The sequence below is a fragment of the Agelaius tricolor genome, unplaced genomic scaffold (assembly GCF_023055355.1).
Source record: "Agelaius tricolor isolate 1412-34295 unplaced genomic scaffold, bAgeTri1.0.p SCAF_23, whole genome shotgun sequence".
Lineage (NCBI taxonomy): Eukaryota > Metazoa > Chordata > Aves > Passeriformes > Icteridae > Agelaius > Agelaius tricolor.
The window spans coordinates 7,928,096-7,947,207 of NW_027269283.1; the positions used below are offsets into that span (position 1 = coordinate 7,928,096).

The window sequence follows — 19,112 nt, forward strand, 5'->3', positions numbered from 1 at the left end:
AATCCACATTCCTGTATCCATTTCCTTATTTTCTTGACAGAGCCGGTGGCACAGCTTATGGGGCCATCTGGGGAGCACATTGTGTTCTTGGGAGAGTGCACAGACAGCTCAGGGCAGCTCAGACAGACTCACTTGGTATAAACTTCTTGCTGCTAACCAGCTTTGCCACCTGCCTCACAGCTTGGCTGGTGGAGGGCTTCATTAAGTGCTGAATTCTCACACTGGCACTAAAAAGGAGCTGCAAGAGCTCAGACACTCTGAGAGCAGGTAGAGATAAATATTTCAAGAGGGTAAAAATCCAAGATTTGTCCATTTGAATGTATTTATTTGAAAATACACCAAAATGCCTGGGTAACACATCACAGTGAGTGGTCAAGCTTGGTCCCTCCCCACAGTCCATCCCTGCCTTTCCAAACAGCAGTGGCAGGAGGCTCCTTGGCTCATTCAATGGCTTCCATGACTTCCATCACCAGGGTCCGTGGTCCTGTCATGATGAGGCTGCTGATGGTCTGGTAGTCCAGGTGCAGGACATACACCCCATTGACTGAGAACACAAACTGGCACACCTGCAGGAGAGGAGGGACAGCTCACCTCCAGCCCCACAGCACCTCCTGCCCAGGACTGGCTGGAAATGCTGGATGAGATGCAAATAACTCGTGTCAAAATCCTGGAAAGCCTCAAGCATCACCACCCTGTAGCTACACCAATAATCACAGGGCTGCAATCACTGTGTCATAAAAATGGGACCAAGGGGATTTAGGCTGTGAGCTAACAGAGGGAAAAAAAAGACTCATTTATGAGCAGGGGATCATTTCACAGATGGAAATGAAACACAATATTAACATCCAGCAATTTGGTAGCAAATGAGATTAGGTAAGTAGAAATTAACTGGGCTCTTGAGTAAATGAAACAAATTCATCCATCCCCTTCCAATCCTGCCTGAAGCAAACAAGGAGTCACACTCTGCCTCTGAAAAATTCCATTGTTTCAAATATTCATTTGGCTTTAGATTTATATCAGCTTTTAGAAATTACTCCCTTGCTGCTGGGGTTCCTGTAGGGAAACAGCACTTCTTTCATTCATGCCTAAGACTGCACACCAAACTCACATGCCTGGGCCTAAAGTGAGTTTCAAGCTCTAAGTTCATTTCTCCTGAGCTGTAAATACTGGAAGTTACTTGATCAATCAAATCAATGCATCAATTTGATATTATTAAAGTTTTGTGTGCATGGAAAACAGCTCAATGGAGAAGTCCATTGCTAATAGCAGGGAAACAAAATGCTCAGGAGCTGAGCATTTCAGGAACTGTGACTCAGGACAAAGCTCTGCTCCTTCCCTGCCTCCCTGGGGTTATATAAAGTCACTGGAACTGAACTGGGAATTCTCTGCTTTGTCTTTAGTAGCTCAAACCATTTTGACAGTTCCAAAGTCTGGCACAGGGATGGTTTATTTTTGACAGAGATTTTTTTAAGTTTCAGCTGCCCACAACATCCCTCCCTCCCTCCCTCCATCTCTCCCAGAGCTCCATTCCATCAGTCTGATCCCCAGGGCAGCAGGTGGGAATATCATGGAGGATGTGTTCAGCCCAAAAAGCTCAAACAGGACACAAATCTCCTGTTCATTCCCCATGGGTAAGAAGTACCTTCATCCCTGCAGCAGCAGCAGGTCCTCCTGGGTCCACTGCCTGGATGTGGCAAGGTCTTCCTCCTCGAACCACAAACCCCCAGCCCACTGCATCCCCCACAATCTGCAAGGAGAACAAAAACTCCTTCAAAAACCAAGGGATGGCCTGCAGGGAGGTGATGCAACAGCTCCTAGAGAGACAGAGAGCTCATGATCCTAACCTGTTATGGGCAGGAGAGAAAAGGCTGAGCACCAAGTGAGATGCAGAGCTGATTAATTGCTCCCTGCAAAGCTGCTTTCTATTTTTTATTCATTAACTATTTATTTATTAATTTTTTTTTAATTATTTCTCTGTCAGCCTGTGCAGGAAGGAGAATCACAGGCAGCACCAGTGCAAGGTGAAGCACCTCGAGCATGCTTGGGAACATTCCCAGGGCACACACACCTGCTGGGCCTTTCCCTTGGCACAGCAGAGCATTTCCTGGCTGGAAGGGGCTGCTCTTGCCTGGACACTCTGGTGTCAGCCTGCCAGGGCAGTTTGCAGTGCTACTGCAGCCCTCTGAAGGGCCCAAAAGAGAAAAGGAATTCCCAAGGGACTTTGCACATGGCCCATAGAAATAAATAACAGCAACTGCAGAGCTAAGCAGGAGGAAATGAGCCGTGAAAGGCCCAGGCTGGCAGAGTTGAAGGGCAGGGCAAGAGCATTCAGGAGGAGAATGAGCAGCACTTCCTCAGACGTGCCATGCCAATCACCAGCTTGATTTTTCTTGCTCCATCCCACCCCTTTGTACAGCACACTTAATTTGGGAACCTGATCCACATTTCCTGGTGCCAAACCAGCATGGCAAGGCAGCCCTCACACGTCTCACACTGCTCTCTGTGAGCCTGCCCCTCTCAGAGGTGGGCACTGAAGGGGTGAGACACAAAAATAGCCAAGTGCAACAGGATCCACAGGGCAGGAGCTGCCCTGCAATATTTTCACCCACCAGTCCTACGGCTTTAGAAATAATTTTAAAAAGCAAAAGCCCCAGACTTGAGTTGTCTGCAGCATCCTGGAGATTTGTCCATGTAAAAAGCCCAACATGAGGAGGTCAGGAGTGGCCCTTGGATGTTCCCACACCCAGGGCAGCTCCATCTGATCTGCTGTGGATCAAACCAACACCCCTGATCTGCAGAGGGACCTAAAAGATGCACGAAGCTGTGCATAAAGGGTGTGACAGAGGGTGAGTGTCCCAAGTGCCACAAGACTTACTGATTCTACAGTTGGCATGGAGCTGGAGGGAACACAAATCACAGAATATCAGAATGGGTTGGATTGGAAAGGACCTTAAAGATCAGCTTGTTCCTGCCATGAGCAGGGACACCTTCCTCCATCCCAGGTTGCTCCAAACCCCATCCAACCTGCCCTTGGACACTTCCAGGGATCCAGGGGCAGCCACAGCTTCTCTGGGCACCCTGTGCCAGGGCCTGACCAATGGCAAAAAAAATTCCAAAATGGGAGATTTTTTTCCTGGCCAGAATTTTTTTTTTTTTCCCTGATCTACCTCATGGATATACATCAAGCTCTCAGAGGGGCTGAGCACATTTCCACCCACAAGAACGTGTGAAGACATTGACCCTTAGAGAGTCACCAACAAAAAGCCAGGATGATGTGACAAGCAGACAAAGCTTTAGTATGGAGAGGTCAGAGCAGCCAACAGAAAAGCACCACAGAGCAGGCAGGGAGCTGGGCACTGCTGGATTAGCAATGCCACTCCCAATGGTCACTCACAGTCAGCGTTTTCTTGACATAGGGGGCCCCAGGGGACAGCAGCTCCTCAGTGGTGACGGGTCTCTTTAACACTAGAGCAGAAGGTGACAGATTCCATCAGAATCAAGGGGTTTCTACAGGAAAGTGCATAACAAGGCAGCCTGGGGATCACCCTGGGCTGGAAAACAGATGTTAGAACCACAGTTCCTGCACACAGAAACCTTTGAGTTCATCCCAGTGGTTTGCCAAACACACACAGAGCTTTTCAAATCAAGGTGCAGAGGTGAGGATGAGGGGTTTGATGGGTTTGGGCCTGGGCTGGAGCCCGTGCCCTGAAGGAGTTGATGTCTCCCATATAACAACAGGCAATGCAGAAGCCCAGACCTGATTTGGGGTTGCACTCAGCCACAGGAGGGAACACCAAGGTAGGAGGAGCACTGAAGTAGGTGTTGGAGTTTCCAGAGAGGGAAGTGATGCTGCTCCTTCGAACTGCTGAGACAACTTTGATCTCCTTGTTGGTCTGGACTGAAAGAGGCACATAAAAAAAATTTCTATGGAAAAACAGAGTAGTAAAAAAACAAACTTCCCCCCAAGCCTGACCTACACTTGAAAGGTATGTGTGCACAGAAGAAGGTATTTGAGCTTAGAAAGAGTAAAACCAGCTTCAAAGAAAGATCAAGAGCTGATCTGATGCTAAGCTGAGTTATTTTCCTGGGCCAGGGGGCCGTGCTAGAGACTGCCAGTGCATTGTGGCATCCACCTCAAACCAGTGGGATGGGTGTTCCCTTCATGGGGTGCCAGAGGAAGCTCTCAAACTCTGCTGGAGCGACACCCTCATCCCTGGGGTACTCTGGTAGTTAATCCTTGCTTGCACACCCGCGGTTACCAGAGAGGAAGCTGCTGTTGCCTGGCTCTGGGTTGAGCTTTCGGAGGCAGAAGGGGCTGTCAGGGCTCTCGGAGAGGGCACGGGCAGAGTTCTCATTGAGCAGCTCCGTCAGACGCCGCCGCCGCCGGAAATTGATCCAGAAGTGGTAGAGGATGTCACTGTCAAAGAAGTGATGCCTGTTGGAGACTAGGAGAGAACAGGGGAGGAGGGAGAGGCTGAGGGGGTGGAACAATAAATAACAAATATCCTGAGGGTGTCACTCTGATTTTTTAAGTTTTTCTAAGCCTTCTGAGGTTTACATTCTTGTAACGGACTTTCTCACACACTTTATGTAAATAACTTATTGTTTTGCATTCTTTTATGGAAGAAGAGAAATCTGATAAACTGTTGGTTTGTCCAGTGTCATTGGAGAGGTGGCACTGTCACCCTCCAATCCACTGTCACTTTTAGAAATCTATAAATGTTAGAACCAGAAATTAAAAGTGCTTTTTTTTTTTTACCTTAAAAAAGCTGTGTGTGCCCGTTGTGTTATTTCGTGTCCTATAGCGACACTAAAGGGACCTTCATGAATCGTTTTTAACGCCCCTGTGCCCTACTGCAGCTTTTCTGCCTGCAGGGAGGGAGGAACAGCAGGGCCGCCTCCAAGGCAGTGCCATCTCCCAGGGGTGCCCTCAGTGGCACAGCCCTCCAGCTGCCCCTGCCCCAAGGCACTCAGAGGACTCCCTGCCTTCCGAATTACAGTTTAATTATAGCAGAGGGATAGGATCTCCAGCCAAGAGGAGCTAAACATGACATCCTCACGCCCCAGCCCTCCAAACCCAGGGGTGCAGCCCAGCCCCGTGGCCGGCGGCTTTGAAGAACTGAAGAGCAAGAGCTCAGATTTCATCTCAAAGCCTTTGTGGATGGTAAAGATTGCTCCAGTTTCAAAGGTCACCGGCTCCAAACATAGAACTCAAAGGCTCCATTGCCATCTCCAAGTGGGCACTTGACCAGCACTTGTTGCATGGCATGAATGGGGATTTGTTCCAGCCTGGCTCACCATGCTGAATGATCCCGTGCTCCAGCAGGGCCCGGCCCAGCTCCACTGCCTCCTGCCTGTTCTCCACCTCTCCCTCCTGAATGAGCCAGTCGATCATCTCAGAGCCCAGGAAAGTCCTCTGGTACTTCACCGAGTTCTCCTCCCTCACCTTCAGGATCGACTCCTCCACGCTCACCAGCCTGGCACAGAGGTGGGACAAGGCTCCCGTGATGCCAAACATCCCTGCAGCCCCCAGGGGAGCTGCAGCCGGGTGAAACAAGGTCAAGAGCAGTGGGAAAAGCATTGCAGCCAGAACATTCCTGCCGGGGAGCAGCGGGAGGGGAGGGAGGAACGCGGAGCTGCAGTCGGGCACCTTTGTAACTCTTCAGCACAGCGAGGCAGCAGCTCCAGCAGAACCAGGTGGGCTGTGAGCTCAGCTAAAGACCGCAGGGAAAGCCAAGCAAGCGACTGAGCGTGGGTAACAGACGGCAGAGGGTCCAAGTGCAAGGACAAGGTGGGTTTCGGTCAGCAGGCGCTCCCTGGCAGCGAGTGAGCGCTGAATCCGGTGTCTCCACGAGAGGGTGCAGCCGGCTCAGCCATCAGAGCGCAGGGACGCGCTCCCCATCCCAGGGCACGGCTGCGGATCAAGGGCCAAGCACGAGGGATGCGCACCTGGCAAAGGGGCAGGGACACACCCAAAATCACCACCCGGCCGGAGGGAGGACCCTCCTTCAGGGCCGGGTTGTGACTCCCCCTGCCAGGGCGCGGAGGATGTGAAGCTGTGAAGAGGCTGTTGAAGGAAACAGGTCCAGAGAGTGGGCTGGGGTTAAACTCTGGAATGGCTTGGATTTAGAACCAGAAACAACTGACACAACGAAAATGAAACACTTGGAGGTGGAAGGATTTTTCTCTACTCTCTGAGAATAACCTTTTCCATTACAAATTTTGCAAATTAGGCTAAGAAATGGGCTATGAATAGCCTAAATAGGCTAATGGGCTAAGAAAGGGGCAGGAACCCAGGCCCACGAGGGTCCTGAAAGTCCCATCCCTTGCTGATTTGGGTGGGACATAAGTCCTAATAGAGCTGGTGGAAGCAGTCCACACGAGGAGGCTGGAAGAGTGCTGGGAATGGCCCCTGGATGTGCTCACCCCAGGAGCACCCAGACTGCACTTCCCTGCAGCACGTCCAGATCCTGCACATGGGCTGGAGCCCTTGGAAGCACCCACGAGTTCATACCAAGCTCCAGCCCCGTGCCCTGGCTGTCCTGCTGCCGTGGCAGGGCGCAGGAATCAGCATTTCCCAGCGGGACAGCAGGGAGTGCAGAGGAGGAGAAGCAGAGCCAGGGGCTCCCAGCTGCAGGGCAGCAGCAGGCAGCAGGGCACAGTCCCAGTGCCCCAGCGCCAGGCAGGACTCACGTACTTCTCATAAAGGCTCTGCCCCCTCAGGAACACCTTCACGTCCTTGCTGAGGGGGAAGGTCCCGTCGTCCTTGCGGAAGCGGTAGAGCAGCTTGGCATCCTTGTAATCCGAGTGCTCGTCACAGACTGCAGGAACACAGGGCAGGGGTGTCAGGGACACACAGGGGCTGTGAGGGCTTCGTGCCACGTCCCTCCCTGTGCCACTCGTCCCATGGAACAATCTGCAGCCAAGCCCTCAGTCCCCAAAAATTACCTGCCCATGAACAGCTGAAGCTCATGCTGCTGGGAGAGGCCAATCCCAAAGTACAGACCTTGGCAAAGATGGAGTTGGGAGTCTGCATTTTGTCCCAAACATTAAAATATTCATTAGAAAGAACAGGACTTTTTTTTTTTTTTTTTAATTTAAGTATTAATGTTTCGATTTGGACTAAAAGAGGATGAACAGAATTGCCTCAATCAACTTTTTTTTAAAAGCTACAGCCACACATAAGCAGACTTAGAGAACAGAGGAAACAAAACCACACTGCACTCAAGCTCCCATAAAATCACCTCTGTCTATCAAAAATACTCATAAGCTAAAAAAAAAATGACACAAACGGTTCCACATAATTTTGTGCCAACCCTGCCCAATTCATTTGCATGGCAAACTGACCTCAAGAGAAACTTTCCTTCAAAGCCAGGTGCAATACAACTGGAATAATTAAATCTGTATGGAAAGCCTGGGATTCATCCTGGGGATGGGCACACAGTCTGTAAATGCATGGCTTTATAGTTCATGTAACCTTTAGCAGGTAAATATTTGGGATATCAAATATTTAAATATGTGAGATAAACCTGCCTGAAACAGACTCCTAGACTACAAGTTAAAAATAACAACAACAACAAAACTAAAATAAAGACCAAAAAAACCCAGCCCAAAAGTCATAGTTCAGCTCTTAAAAGTCAGCCTGCCTTCAGCCGCATCCACCTGAAGCAAGAAGAAGAAATGTAAGTGGTAAAAAAACCCCAAACAATAAAAACCAACAAAAACCAGAATAAAGAATATGCCTGGAAAGCAAAGAAAATTAGTCAAAGGGAAAAGAAAAACCACAAATGTTTCCTCACTAAAGTAACATCATCCACTAGAGTAAAATTCAAAAGAATCAAGGTACTTCTTGTGAAATTTTTAACTCTTTTTCATCCTTCTGAGCAGACTGGCAAAACCACATTCCCCTTCAGGTGAGCAGCAAAATGCCAAAACTTGTCAGATTATCTCGGGCTCATCATTCCTGCAGAGCAGCTGTCTCAGATGCAATCAGGACTCTAAAGCTGTGACTCACCGAGCACGAGGGCAGGATGAGAAAGTTGTTTTAACAACCTTTGTTTTAAGTGAAAGTCTGCAGCCTCATCATTCCAAGGAGCAGCTATTCCAAAGCCACTGCAACCAGGAATAGAACAAAAAATCCTACAGGACTGTGCCCATAGAAAACCAAAGCAGTTTTTTCTATTTAAAGACCAATTTCACTGTGTTTCCAGTGTGTAACAGAACCAAAGCTCAGAGCACACCAGACAATTAAGAGGCAGCACAATGATCTTCATGAGGTAATTATCTGGATGCCAGGGGACACGAGGGCAAACAGCTCAGCCAGACAATTGCCAAGCACCCAGCACTGTGCTGGCAGCCCTCTTTCCACAGGACTAACAAAATTAATGGACACAAGGCAAGTTGGAAAGTCAGCTTCTGTGTCCTGCCAGGAATTGTCACAGGAGCAGGAGGGACATGTCTTAATATGCAATCAAAACAGTGCTGGCACCCAGGGCTGCACAGGTTTAATTAACTAATGGATTTATTTGAAACTGTCAGCCAGAGAGATGGAAAAATAACCAGGTGTAAGTGTTAACGGTTAACTGAGAACTCCCTGCTTCAGTATTTTTGTGATAAAGCCCAGCAGCAGTTTATTTTTATTCTAGGCAGTTTAATGTAAAGGGCATTACCCTCAGCAAGGAGCAGATGGCAACAGGGAGTGTTTGCATTGCAGTGGTCAAAGGCAGCTATTTTTGGACCCCAGAAAAGAGGGGGGAGAAGAGGGTTTGGTTTGGTGTGGTCATCATCTGCTTCTGTCTCCTCAGCTGCATCCTGGTGTGACAAACCAGCACCCAGCTCCTGCCCAAAGCCCTGGCAGCTCAGCCACAGCCCTTCCCACCCATGGCACACGTGTTCCAGGGCTGTTTGACAGTCTGGGGGTTTTGTTCCTGGCTGGGCCTGAAAACCACATGGACAGGAATTGCTTTTTGCCCATCTGAAGCACAATTTGTTTTCTGTTGTTATATCAGGACCAAGGGCTGGACCTTGCTCTGCAGCACAAAGCCCAGTAGCTGACCTGAGTTAATTCAAAACTCCTGAAAGTTCCAAAGAAATTTTAAAAAGAAAAAAACATGACTACTGCCAAGAGCTGGGCTTGAGCATCAAGCTGCTTTTTCTCCACACTTCCTTTTTTAATTTCTTTTTAATTAGGTTCCACAGACAAGCCTTTGTAATGGCAGCATACACTCAAATCCCAAGGGAGGCTTTCCTATAGGATTGCTTCAGCTTCAGGTTCAGGTTCACAGGTGTCAGATTAAATTTTCCTTGGAGTGATGTGGACTCCAGAACCCTCTTTGTCCCAGCATGAGGAAACTGAGGAGTACTGGGGTCTTATGGTGCAGAGGTGAAATGTGCTATAATTCAGCTTCCACTTCTGCATGACACAGACATGGGCCAGACCAGCTGCTGTACAAACACCCACCTGCCTGGGTACAGGAATACAGGTCAGGTGTTACTGAGCTTGCTTTCAAAGGGGATTCACTTTAGATGTCATTTAACCAGTGCACAGCCCAAGCTCCTTCTCTGGTGGGCTGGGAACTCACAAAATTCACAGAATGACTGGGTTGGAAGAGACTTTCAAGATCATTGAATCCAACCCAGCCACAACACCTCAACGAAGCCATGGCACTGAGTGTCACATCCAGGCTTTTTTTAAACACATCCAGGGATGGTGACTCCACCACCTCCCCGGGCAGCCATTCCAGAACTTTGTCAACCTTTCTGTAAAAAACTTTTTCCTAATATCCAACCTATATTTCCCTTGGTTCAGCTTGAGACTGTGTCCTCTGGTTCTGTCAGTGCTGCCTGGTGAAAGAGACCAACCCCACCCTACTACCTTTCAGGGAGCTGTAGAAAGTGATCAGGTCACATCTGAGTCTCCTTTTCTCCAGGGTAACCAACCCCAGCTCCCTCACTTGTTCCTCACAGGGTTTGTGTTCCAAGCCCCTCACCAGCCTTGTTGCCTCCTCTGGACACGCTCAAGCATCTCAACATCCTTCCCAAACTGAGGGGCCAGAACTGGACGCAGCACTGGAGCTGTGCCCTCACCAGTGCTGAGTGCCTGGCACATCCCCAAAGGCACACAGCTTCACACCAACCCAGCCCCATCCAGCCTTCCCCAGCCTCTCCAGGAGCCCTCACCCACGGCAAGGTGGCACACAGGGACATGGCCACGTCCCACACAGGCTGAGCAGATGCACAGCCCTGCCCTGGGGGCGGCAGGGGCCCCACACACCGTGGTGGATGATGTAGTGGTCCATCAGCTTCTGCATGAGGCGGATGGCGGTCTCGCGGTCGGGCGCCTCCTTGTGCTCCACCAGCCAGTCCGTCAGCTCCTTGGCCACGAAGCAGTTGGGGTACGTGCGCAGGTGGAACCTCCTGTCCTTGATCAGCTTCCCATCGTGGAGACGGAGCCTGGGGGGAACAGCAGCCGCTGAGCACAGCTGGGCTCTCAGGGGAGCTTGGGTCTGATGGCCCAGAGCTGTCCAGCCTGGAGAGAAACCACCCTGGATGTGCCGGGGCCGGTGCCAAGCAGTCAGGGACTGAGCAATTCAACCAAACCCCTCGGCACTGCCAGAGTGCATCAGCTAATCCCAGGGAGCCTCTCCACCATCCCCTTCTCTCCTCCTGCCACTGCTCAGGTTGCCTGAGCAGATACAGGATTGTAAATTAAAGGTGACTCTGATGAAGGGGAGAGAGAATAATGCATCTGACTCCATCATTAGAAGGATAATTAATTACTTTATTATACTGTACTATGTACATTGTATCTGCCATGCACTCGCTCACAACTGAACTCTGATTCTCTCATGACTGTCCCCTGACAGTCCAACACACACACACCTGGCAGGCCAAGGGAACAAAACATCCTCATTTTGGGTAAACAGTCTCCATATTGCATTCTACTTTAGCACAACACAACAGCAAGCGAGATAAGAATGGTGTTTTCCTTCTTCTCTGCTTGTCTCACAGCTTCTCTCTGAACAGAGGCCATGGGAATACCACAATACAGTCTGACCCATACATGTATTTTCATTCTAAACAAGCCTCTAAAACCCACAGCAGCCAGGCAAAGAGGGTGAAGAGGGGATAAAACTCAGAAAATAAAAAGTACATGTATTTGTATATGCAAATAGCACATTTGTATTTGTATACATCTCTTGGCATGATTCCATGTCTAGTTCTCCTTCCCCATGGCCACGAAAGCTGCAATAAAGCTGCCCCCAGGACAGAGCCTTACTCATAACTCCAGGTGGGAGCAGTAAAGGAGCCCTCCCTTCTCCTGTCCAGGCAAACAGTGCCAGGTGGATCCCAGCACTACCTGACCCCTGTACCCACTAACCCACAGCAGCAGTTGAGAACAGTCCTGGCCTTCTCTGGTTCCAGCTGGGATTGATTCGGACAGAGTTTACCCAAAAACAACCCTCCTCTTCCAACAACCCCGATGCTATGGCTGGTCTGCAGCTCTGATGGAAAGGTAGATGGGGGAAGGTTACTCAGGTGAGCACAGCTTTGACTTTCAAAAGGACCTTAACAAGTGAGTGAGGCACAAGGCACAGAGCTCCTCTGTGCTCCAGCCAAAGCCAGCCCACTTTGGCAGCAGATCTGTCCCGGGGCCAAACTTTGCCCTGTAGCCATGACTGTTCCCAAAACACCACTGCTGGAAAATGCCCAGAGTGCAGCAGGCTCCAAGGGGAGATGTTAATTAAACATCTCTGTAACTCCAGAATGGTTTTTGTTTCAAATTATTCATCGCAATTCCCAGTTTTGCCCCAGGCCAGTGAATTTTACTAGGGCAATAAACACTGCAGCCTTTTGTTATTTCATGCCTCAGGTTCTTTTGTTCTTTTTGCCTGTTGGACAAAACTTGTAAGTACCTCACAAGAAGTTTGAATACCCTAAAAACTCTCAGCTAATAGTGATCATCCTATATTGTAGGATTTATAAATACTAAGTTCCTAAAAGTTTTACCATCAAATGTTTTGTTGGAAGAATAATTAGTAATTGATCGTTGCAAGTAATGCTGAGAAGTTGACAGAAGTTTTCAGAACTTTCTGCTAATTAAAATACTAAACTAAAGATTCATGCAGAACTGGCTCCTGGCCTTGCCTTGCACAGTCCTCCCTCAAATCCTGAGGTCCATACCCAGCCTTTCACTCTTTACCTGGAAGGCTGATTCCCACATGTGAGCAGCACTCGTTCTGCAGATGGAATTTACCCAGAAAGAACACTCCACAGACAGCTGCCTGGCTATTATTAGAGTTTTTGTCTTTTTTCTTCCTTTATTTCATGGTCCACTGTCAAAATGCAACCAGACACAGTCAGCAGCACATCCTCTGACTGCAAGCAGAGGATCCCCACCCACGGAGGAAGACACAGCCAATTTTATGTTTTCTCTCCTTCAAAATCAAAAAGTGGGAAGGCACTTTAGAGGACTACTTGGAAAAGATAAGAAATGTTCCAGGAGTGCTCTATTGCCACCAAGAGTCTACAGGAGTCTATATATAGAATATATATAGTCTATTGTATAGGAGTCTACATATATGAATATATATATATTTACACTCACATACACACCCTATACATATAATAATACATAGACCATAATCACACAAGGCCTGAATAAAAACTGGTTAGGAGAACACTATTTTCACTATTTTATTCCTTTTATTTGAACACATTTCAGAATATATTAAAAAATGCAGAGATTTTGAAGGAGATAAATAAAATTTAAAAAGAAAATATTTTTAGGAAGCAACGCTGCCAAGGCCTAAGATTTAAAAATTTAAAAAATACATTTATTCTGAAAATATTTGTTCGGGAGCAGCTGCCAGGACAGGAATTAAGTGGTATTTCAGCACTTCTGGAGCAGCATTTTGGACCTTTAAGTGCTGTTTTAAACTCGTGACGAGTTTTCCCTCTGTCCTGCAGACTCAGGGCAGCGGAAGAGGCTCGACTGGAATGTCCTTGCAGACTTTTCACTTTCCTCTTGTTTACTGTTTCCTGTCAACCCTGAAGAGACAAACTTTGTCCTTCAGGCACAGGATGTAACAGCTCTTGTGTGATGTTATAAAAACAAAGCTGGTGAAACCAGGAGTGGGTTCTAATCATGCTTCCAGATAAATAAGATTAAGGACACGTATAGTAATATGCAATATTATGAGTTTTCTAGCTGGCAAAATCCACCCTGTGGACATATTACTTCTTCAAAAGGGAAAAAAAAATAAAAGCAGAATAAGGTCAGGATGAAACACTTGCTGGAACATGAGAATGGGCTCTTATGAAACACTCCTGGCTTGGCAGGCAGAGCCTCCACGTGCGTTTGCTTTGGAAAGGTTGTGTTGGGAAAGCAAATTGTTTCTTTGTCAAGGTCACTACAAAGCCATCATTATTCATCCTGGGTAACCTTGTGGAAAGGGACATCCAAACAGAAGAGGAATAAACTCTCCCTCACCTCCCATGTAAACAAACCTTGAGCATCTCAAATGACAAGGTGGATCTTTCAAGGATATTAATTCCAGTTCACAGCGCCACAGCAGCTAAGAACAAATGAGTGGCCTTGGAAAGATGCATCATCCAAAAGTTCTTTTCTGTTCCTATCTTCACAGGAACAAACAAACAAACAAAAAAACCCAAAAACAAAACCACCAAAACAACAACTAAGAGCTCACTAAAAGGCAGCAACAGAGACAGGAGCATTTCTGCAAAGCAGCTGCTGCTGGAGAGGCACATTCAGGCAAAAGAGCTGCTGCAAACACTGCACATTTTGCTGAAAATGGGCTCAGCAAAGCCCAGTTTGCATCACCCCCAGTCTGAAAAAGCACCAGTACATGTAGGGACACAGGCTTTGCATGCCTGTGACAGCCCAAAGTGGTACTGAGAGGTTTCATTTTCCCTGGATTTAAATATAAGGATAGGAAGATTTAAATCTCAAAAAGAAATCCCAGCAAACACAAGTCTGCTTCCCAGTCCTCTCACCAGGGCTATAAATGTAATAATTAGCTTTTTAAGGACATTCTGACCATGAAGTCTCATCTTTGAATAAAGTTCACTGTTACATCAAGCAGTGCCCCATGATTCCTCAAGGACACCATGCTCTCCATAAGAGATCCACATCCAACAGAGAACCACCAAACCTCCTGCAGACAAATGACTTTTGGGCAAGAATACAAATTTTGGCACGTTCAGCCACACACCTTTAGTGAGCCCAATTTCCAGAGCATCAAAGAATGAGCACTTTATTTAACAGCATTTCAGTTTGAGTATCCAAATAAAACACTTGCCAGCTCTGAAAGTTTTGGACAGTGGCAGAAATTGCAATTTCATTCTTTGTAGGAAAAAATTTTCCTTCTCCTCTCACTTTTCCTGTGCAAGATATAAATTTACTGAGTACATTTTATGTTTAGGAGTGATTAATGCAGATGAACAGAGCTATTAGAGCACAGCTGCTTCTCTTGACCATGGGAATACCCAGATGAAAGTGCACCAGGGCTTGTCCATACTTGAGGAACTCTGATTACAGCAGGGTGTGAATGCAAAGCAAGGAAGCTGCTCCAGAACCTCTCTGTGCAGATAAGCCATTTGTTGCAATTAGAAGTGACTAATTGGGCCTCTCTTACAGAATGCCACCCAGGAATACACAACGCCCAATAAAACCAGTGTGATTTTCATGCAAGTTTTTATGTCTGACACAAGAGGAATGACAGCAGACGTGAGGAATGAGCCTGAGCCAGCAGCTCTGTCAGATTCAAGGCCAAAATATCACTGAAAATTTTATTTTTGGCTTTCTAGTGAAGAGAGACTCAAAATACAAAATTTTTTCCCCCTCCCTGAACCAGGCAGCTGTTGAATTAGAGGGACCCTGGCAGATAGGCAAACCTAAATCCCCCTGGCCAATCTCCCACTGATTCCTTCAGGATCCACTTCATTCCCAGCCATCCACACGGAGCATTCCTCCAGCCCTCACTGTGCAGCTATTCCTGGCTGGGAAACACATCCTGACACTGAACAGACTCACCCCTCTGGCCAAACCAAACTCTGAGGCATTTGCAAACTTGCTGGGAAGCCAAAGAACTGTAAAGATGGAGCAAAGGTTTGTTTGATTTAATGTAATAGTGGGGAGGCAGGGCAGGAAGCGGGGAGCAGGGAAAAACAAATGTTTGATGTTTCGTGTGGGTACAGCAGCGTTATTTGCTGATGGAGGTTTACTGAGTCAGGGCAGGCTCCTTTCCATGCCTCTGTATTCCACATCTGGGGAAGAGCAGGGGAGCACAATGTGGGCATTTATCCCTGTCCATCTGATGCTGTCTGACACGTCACCCAGCCTCTCTGCCTCAGTTTCTCCATTGCTCTCCAGCAGCTATGCAGGAAGATCCATACCACTCATTCCTGACCTGCCAGGCTGTAAGATCCCCAAAACACAAGGGAGAAATTCAAACTCTGTGTGTTCTGACTCCATTCTCAATTCCCTTTCCAGCCAGAGGTTCAGTGGAAGGATCAGCCCAGCTCCAGGCTGGTGCCCACCTCCTCATTTTCCTCCCCAGGTTTTACACCAACAGCTCCTTCCCATCCTTGTGCACCAGGAACAGGCTCCTGCACAGACCAAAGCAGAAGGATGCAACTGCTGCATGAACAGCCCCAGCAAAGGACCCTCCTCTCCCTCAATGTGAAGTCGCCGATTTTGGGAGCTCCCCAAACCAGGAAACTTCAAGGCACTGCAGCTATGGGGAAAAAAATAAAGAAGAAGAAGAAAAAAAAGATGGATGTCCCCAAAACTACATAAACTTTGGGGTTTCTATTCACCTTTAGCCCAGTGTGCAGTGTACTGGAAGAGTTCTGTTCACTAAGAAATTTACTGTATCCCCTTCTCATGCTTACATCACAATCACCAAATGGCCCAGGGTCTGATCTGCTCCTGTCCTGCAACAGGCATGGGGAAGTCACATCACCCCCAAATATGGAACACAGCTTTAACACACAGCTTGGGTATTTTATTTTATTTTCTCTCTCGATACCTGACCCCTTCCTTTGGCCCAGGCTGTGGGGCTCAACTTAAAGCTCAGTCACTCCAGATAAGTTACTGGAAATATAAATATGAATAAACCTGCTCTGTCCCTTGGCTGTATGCTCAAGATGGGGCCCCAGTCCTTAGGTGGAAATTATCAATCCTTTGTACAGTACAAATAATAAAGCTAAAGCTAACAGTGCTCACTGAGAATGGACAACAAAGCTACACCAAGCTAATTTTAGGGCTCTGATGATAGCACACTCAGGCTCTGGACTATTTACATTATCAAGGATATATTTCCTATTTTCCACCCACAATTCATAACAGACCAGAATAGCTCCAGATACAAATAAGCAAACTGCTCTAGAGCTAGGAAAGCCCACAGTCAGATGCTCAGAAGCAAGGAGGGGGCTCTGACCCCACATACACAAGGAACACATTTTCTCAGCCACACACTGCATAGGAGGATGGATTTCTGTCTTCATAAGAAGAAAACCCTCAGAAACTACTAAAGGACTGGGACTACAGAAGTTCCCAAAAGAGACTTTCAGGAAAGGGAAGATCCAGTCCAGGCACATGGAATGCTCTTCCAAGTTACCCCAAAAGCATCCCCAGAAGTGCTGCTGTCCTCATCCAGCCAGGGTCAGGGACCTGGTGGGGGCTGCTCATCACTCCCCGTGCTTTGGGGAAGGTGGAACGGCACAAAACAATCTGTGGCCATCTAAACTCAGCCGTCAGTGCCCTGGTACCTGGGAGGAAGGGTGGGAGACGCCAGAGAGGAGCAGCAGGACAAGGTATAAGAGAAGAGGAGCTGGCTCAGCACTCTGGCGGATGAAGGAAGGATCAGCACGCACTGGAGAGGGGGAAAGAGCTCTCTCAAGGATAAAGCTCTGAGCCTGCTGCTAACGGGACACAGCCCAGATCCCCGTGTGCAGGAGGACCCCAGGACCTCCTACCTCAGCTGCTCTCCAGCAATCATCACCTCAGCCCTGTAGTGCTGCTCCGTGGCTTTCTTCTTGAGGCTGCTGCTCAGGCTCTCCATGCCGGGCCGGCGATGCTCCCCATGGGCAGGCCGGGAAGATGCTGCTGCCCCCGCCGCTGGCCCCGGGCAGGTGAGGCAGCCCGGAGCTGCTGACTCCGGCCCCACGCGGGTTCCTCCTCCTGGGCAGGCTCCGGAGGAGGAGCCTGCTGCAATCTGAGCCCGGCTCTGCCGGCTGCTGCCTCGCTGGGAGCCGCGGAGGTGACCGCGATGCTCCCTGCGCTGCCGGGGGATGGCTCCGGGCACTCAGCGCCCGGGGGATGAGCCAAAGATGGACAAAGCGGTTCCTTCCTTAGGCTGTAACCTTCCTATGTGGGTTAAAGATGTGCTGTTCCCCAAGGCAAGCCGTGTGCCTTGCTCCCATCTTCCTCCCGGAGGGCTCCCTGCCTTGCCGCAGGTTGGGACGCATCCAACACCGCGGCCAGCACTTGCTGGAGGGGGATCAGAGCAGCTTGAGCCTCCCTCTGTGCAGGCTGGAGGAGCACAGGCTGTGAATGGCCAGATCTGGCACTGGTCAGGCTGGAGGAGCACAGGCTGTGAATGGCCAGATCTGGCACTGGTCAGGCTGGAGGAGCACAGGCTGTGAATGGCCAGATCTGGCACTGGTCAGGCTGGAGGAGCACAGGCTGTGAATGGCCACATCTGGCACTGGTCAGGCTGGAGGAGCACAGGCTGTGAATTGCCAGATCTGGCACTGGTGAGCCTGGAGCTCTGCTGGTGCCAAGCTGACACTGATATCACCTCTAAAATGTGCCCCTACCACTCATCATTCCCATTATTTGAGGAACTTTCTGCAAGGCCAGAGCTGACCTGAAAGCAATGGTGACCAGCAAAGAAAAAGGCAGAGGAACTGGGATGTGGAGAGGGTTAATTACATCCATCACTACGGTCAGGTTCCTGTAAAATCATGCTTCCATCACCTCAATCAGGAGTGAAAAATACTGCCTGGCATGGGGGACCAAACCTCAGAAACACAAAAGAAACCTACCAAAAGAGAGTGTGGAGAATATGAGTGTGAGGGCAGGGAAGGAAATTTTATCAGCTAAGGAGGTTCTGCTTCAATTAAAGTCTAATAAAGCATCAATAAACTAAACATTGTCTTTATTTAGCTCCTCCGTGGCAGTAATTCATCAGCAGGCAGTGAGTTTGCCGTTGTCTCCATTGGCACAGACTTCCAGGCTTACATCCCCCAATCCCATAAATGCTCCTAAATCCACCCACCTGGGCTGGGGGTTTGGGAAGAGCAGCATGAGGAGCAGGGGACACGGGGTAAAGGCACCACGGTAGCTGAGGCACTTTGGTTTTGTTCTGGCTCCCTGGCGGTGGAGGAGCAGCAGAGGGAACGAGCGGGGCTGGGCAGAGCTCAGCGCTGCCGTCCAAGGCAAACAGCGGAGCAGCGGGATGGGATGGGATGGGATGGGATGGGATGGGATGGGATGGGATGGGATGGGATGGGATGGGCTGTGCCCACAAGGCTCCTCTGTCCGGGCTCTGCCGGGGCGGCTCTGCCCATGGCCAGAAAGGCAGAACAGCCCCGGGACGGCTCCTGGAGCCCCCTCCGGGCTGGCCGAGCCAGGCTCAGCTCAAGGGGGGCGCCCAGGGCAGGCTGGGCTGGTCCCTGCCCTGCTGCAGCATCCTTCATTCCCAACGGGAGCACAGTGGGGAGAGCCCCCCAAATCTGCCCATCCCATTCCTCACTGTGCTGCTTCGGCTATGGAGAAACTGCTGCTGTTTTAATCATCATAACTATCTTCAATCATTGGATAGTAACTATCTTCCTTAAAAAAAAAAAAAGTAACTATCTTCCTTTATATATATATATATATATATATATATATATATAGGAAGATAGTTACTTTTTTATATATAATATATATATATAAATATATTTATATATATATATAAATATATATATATTTTATATATATAATATATATATTTAGTATATTTAGTAACTATCTTCCTTAAAAATATATATATATAGTAACTATTTTCCTTAAAATATATATATAAGTAACTATCTTCCTA

At 48.5% G+C, this 19,112-nt stretch overlaps 1 protein-coding gene across 2 annotated transcripts; it reads right to left on the reverse strand.

The window, feature by feature from the left end:
• Nucleotides 1-304: 304 nt before the first annotated feature.
• Nucleotides 305-17,288, reverse strand: LOC139599466 (DEP domain-containing mTOR-interacting protein-like). 2 transcript variants are annotated; one of them, XM_071446750.1, is made up of 9 exons: nt 17,002-17,288; nt 10,274-10,452; nt 6,698-6,821; nt 5,299-5,477; nt 4,260-4,445; nt 3,758-3,898; nt 3,395-3,465; nt 1,643-1,747; nt 305-566 (listed from the first exon to the last, which is right to left on the reverse strand). In XM_071446750.1, the coding sequence occupies exons 1-9, from the start codon at nt 17,085-17,087 to the stop codon at nt 441-443; spliced, it is 1,197 nt and encodes a 398-aa protein (XP_071302851.1). In that variant the 5' UTR covers nt 17,088-17,288; the 3' UTR covers nt 305-440. The 2 variants fall into 2 exon arrangements, with proteins under 2 accessions (XP_071302851.1, XP_071302850.1); XM_071446749.1 differs by having other exon boundaries at nt 17,028-17,150.
• Nucleotides 17,289-19,112: the final 1,824 nt, after the last annotated feature.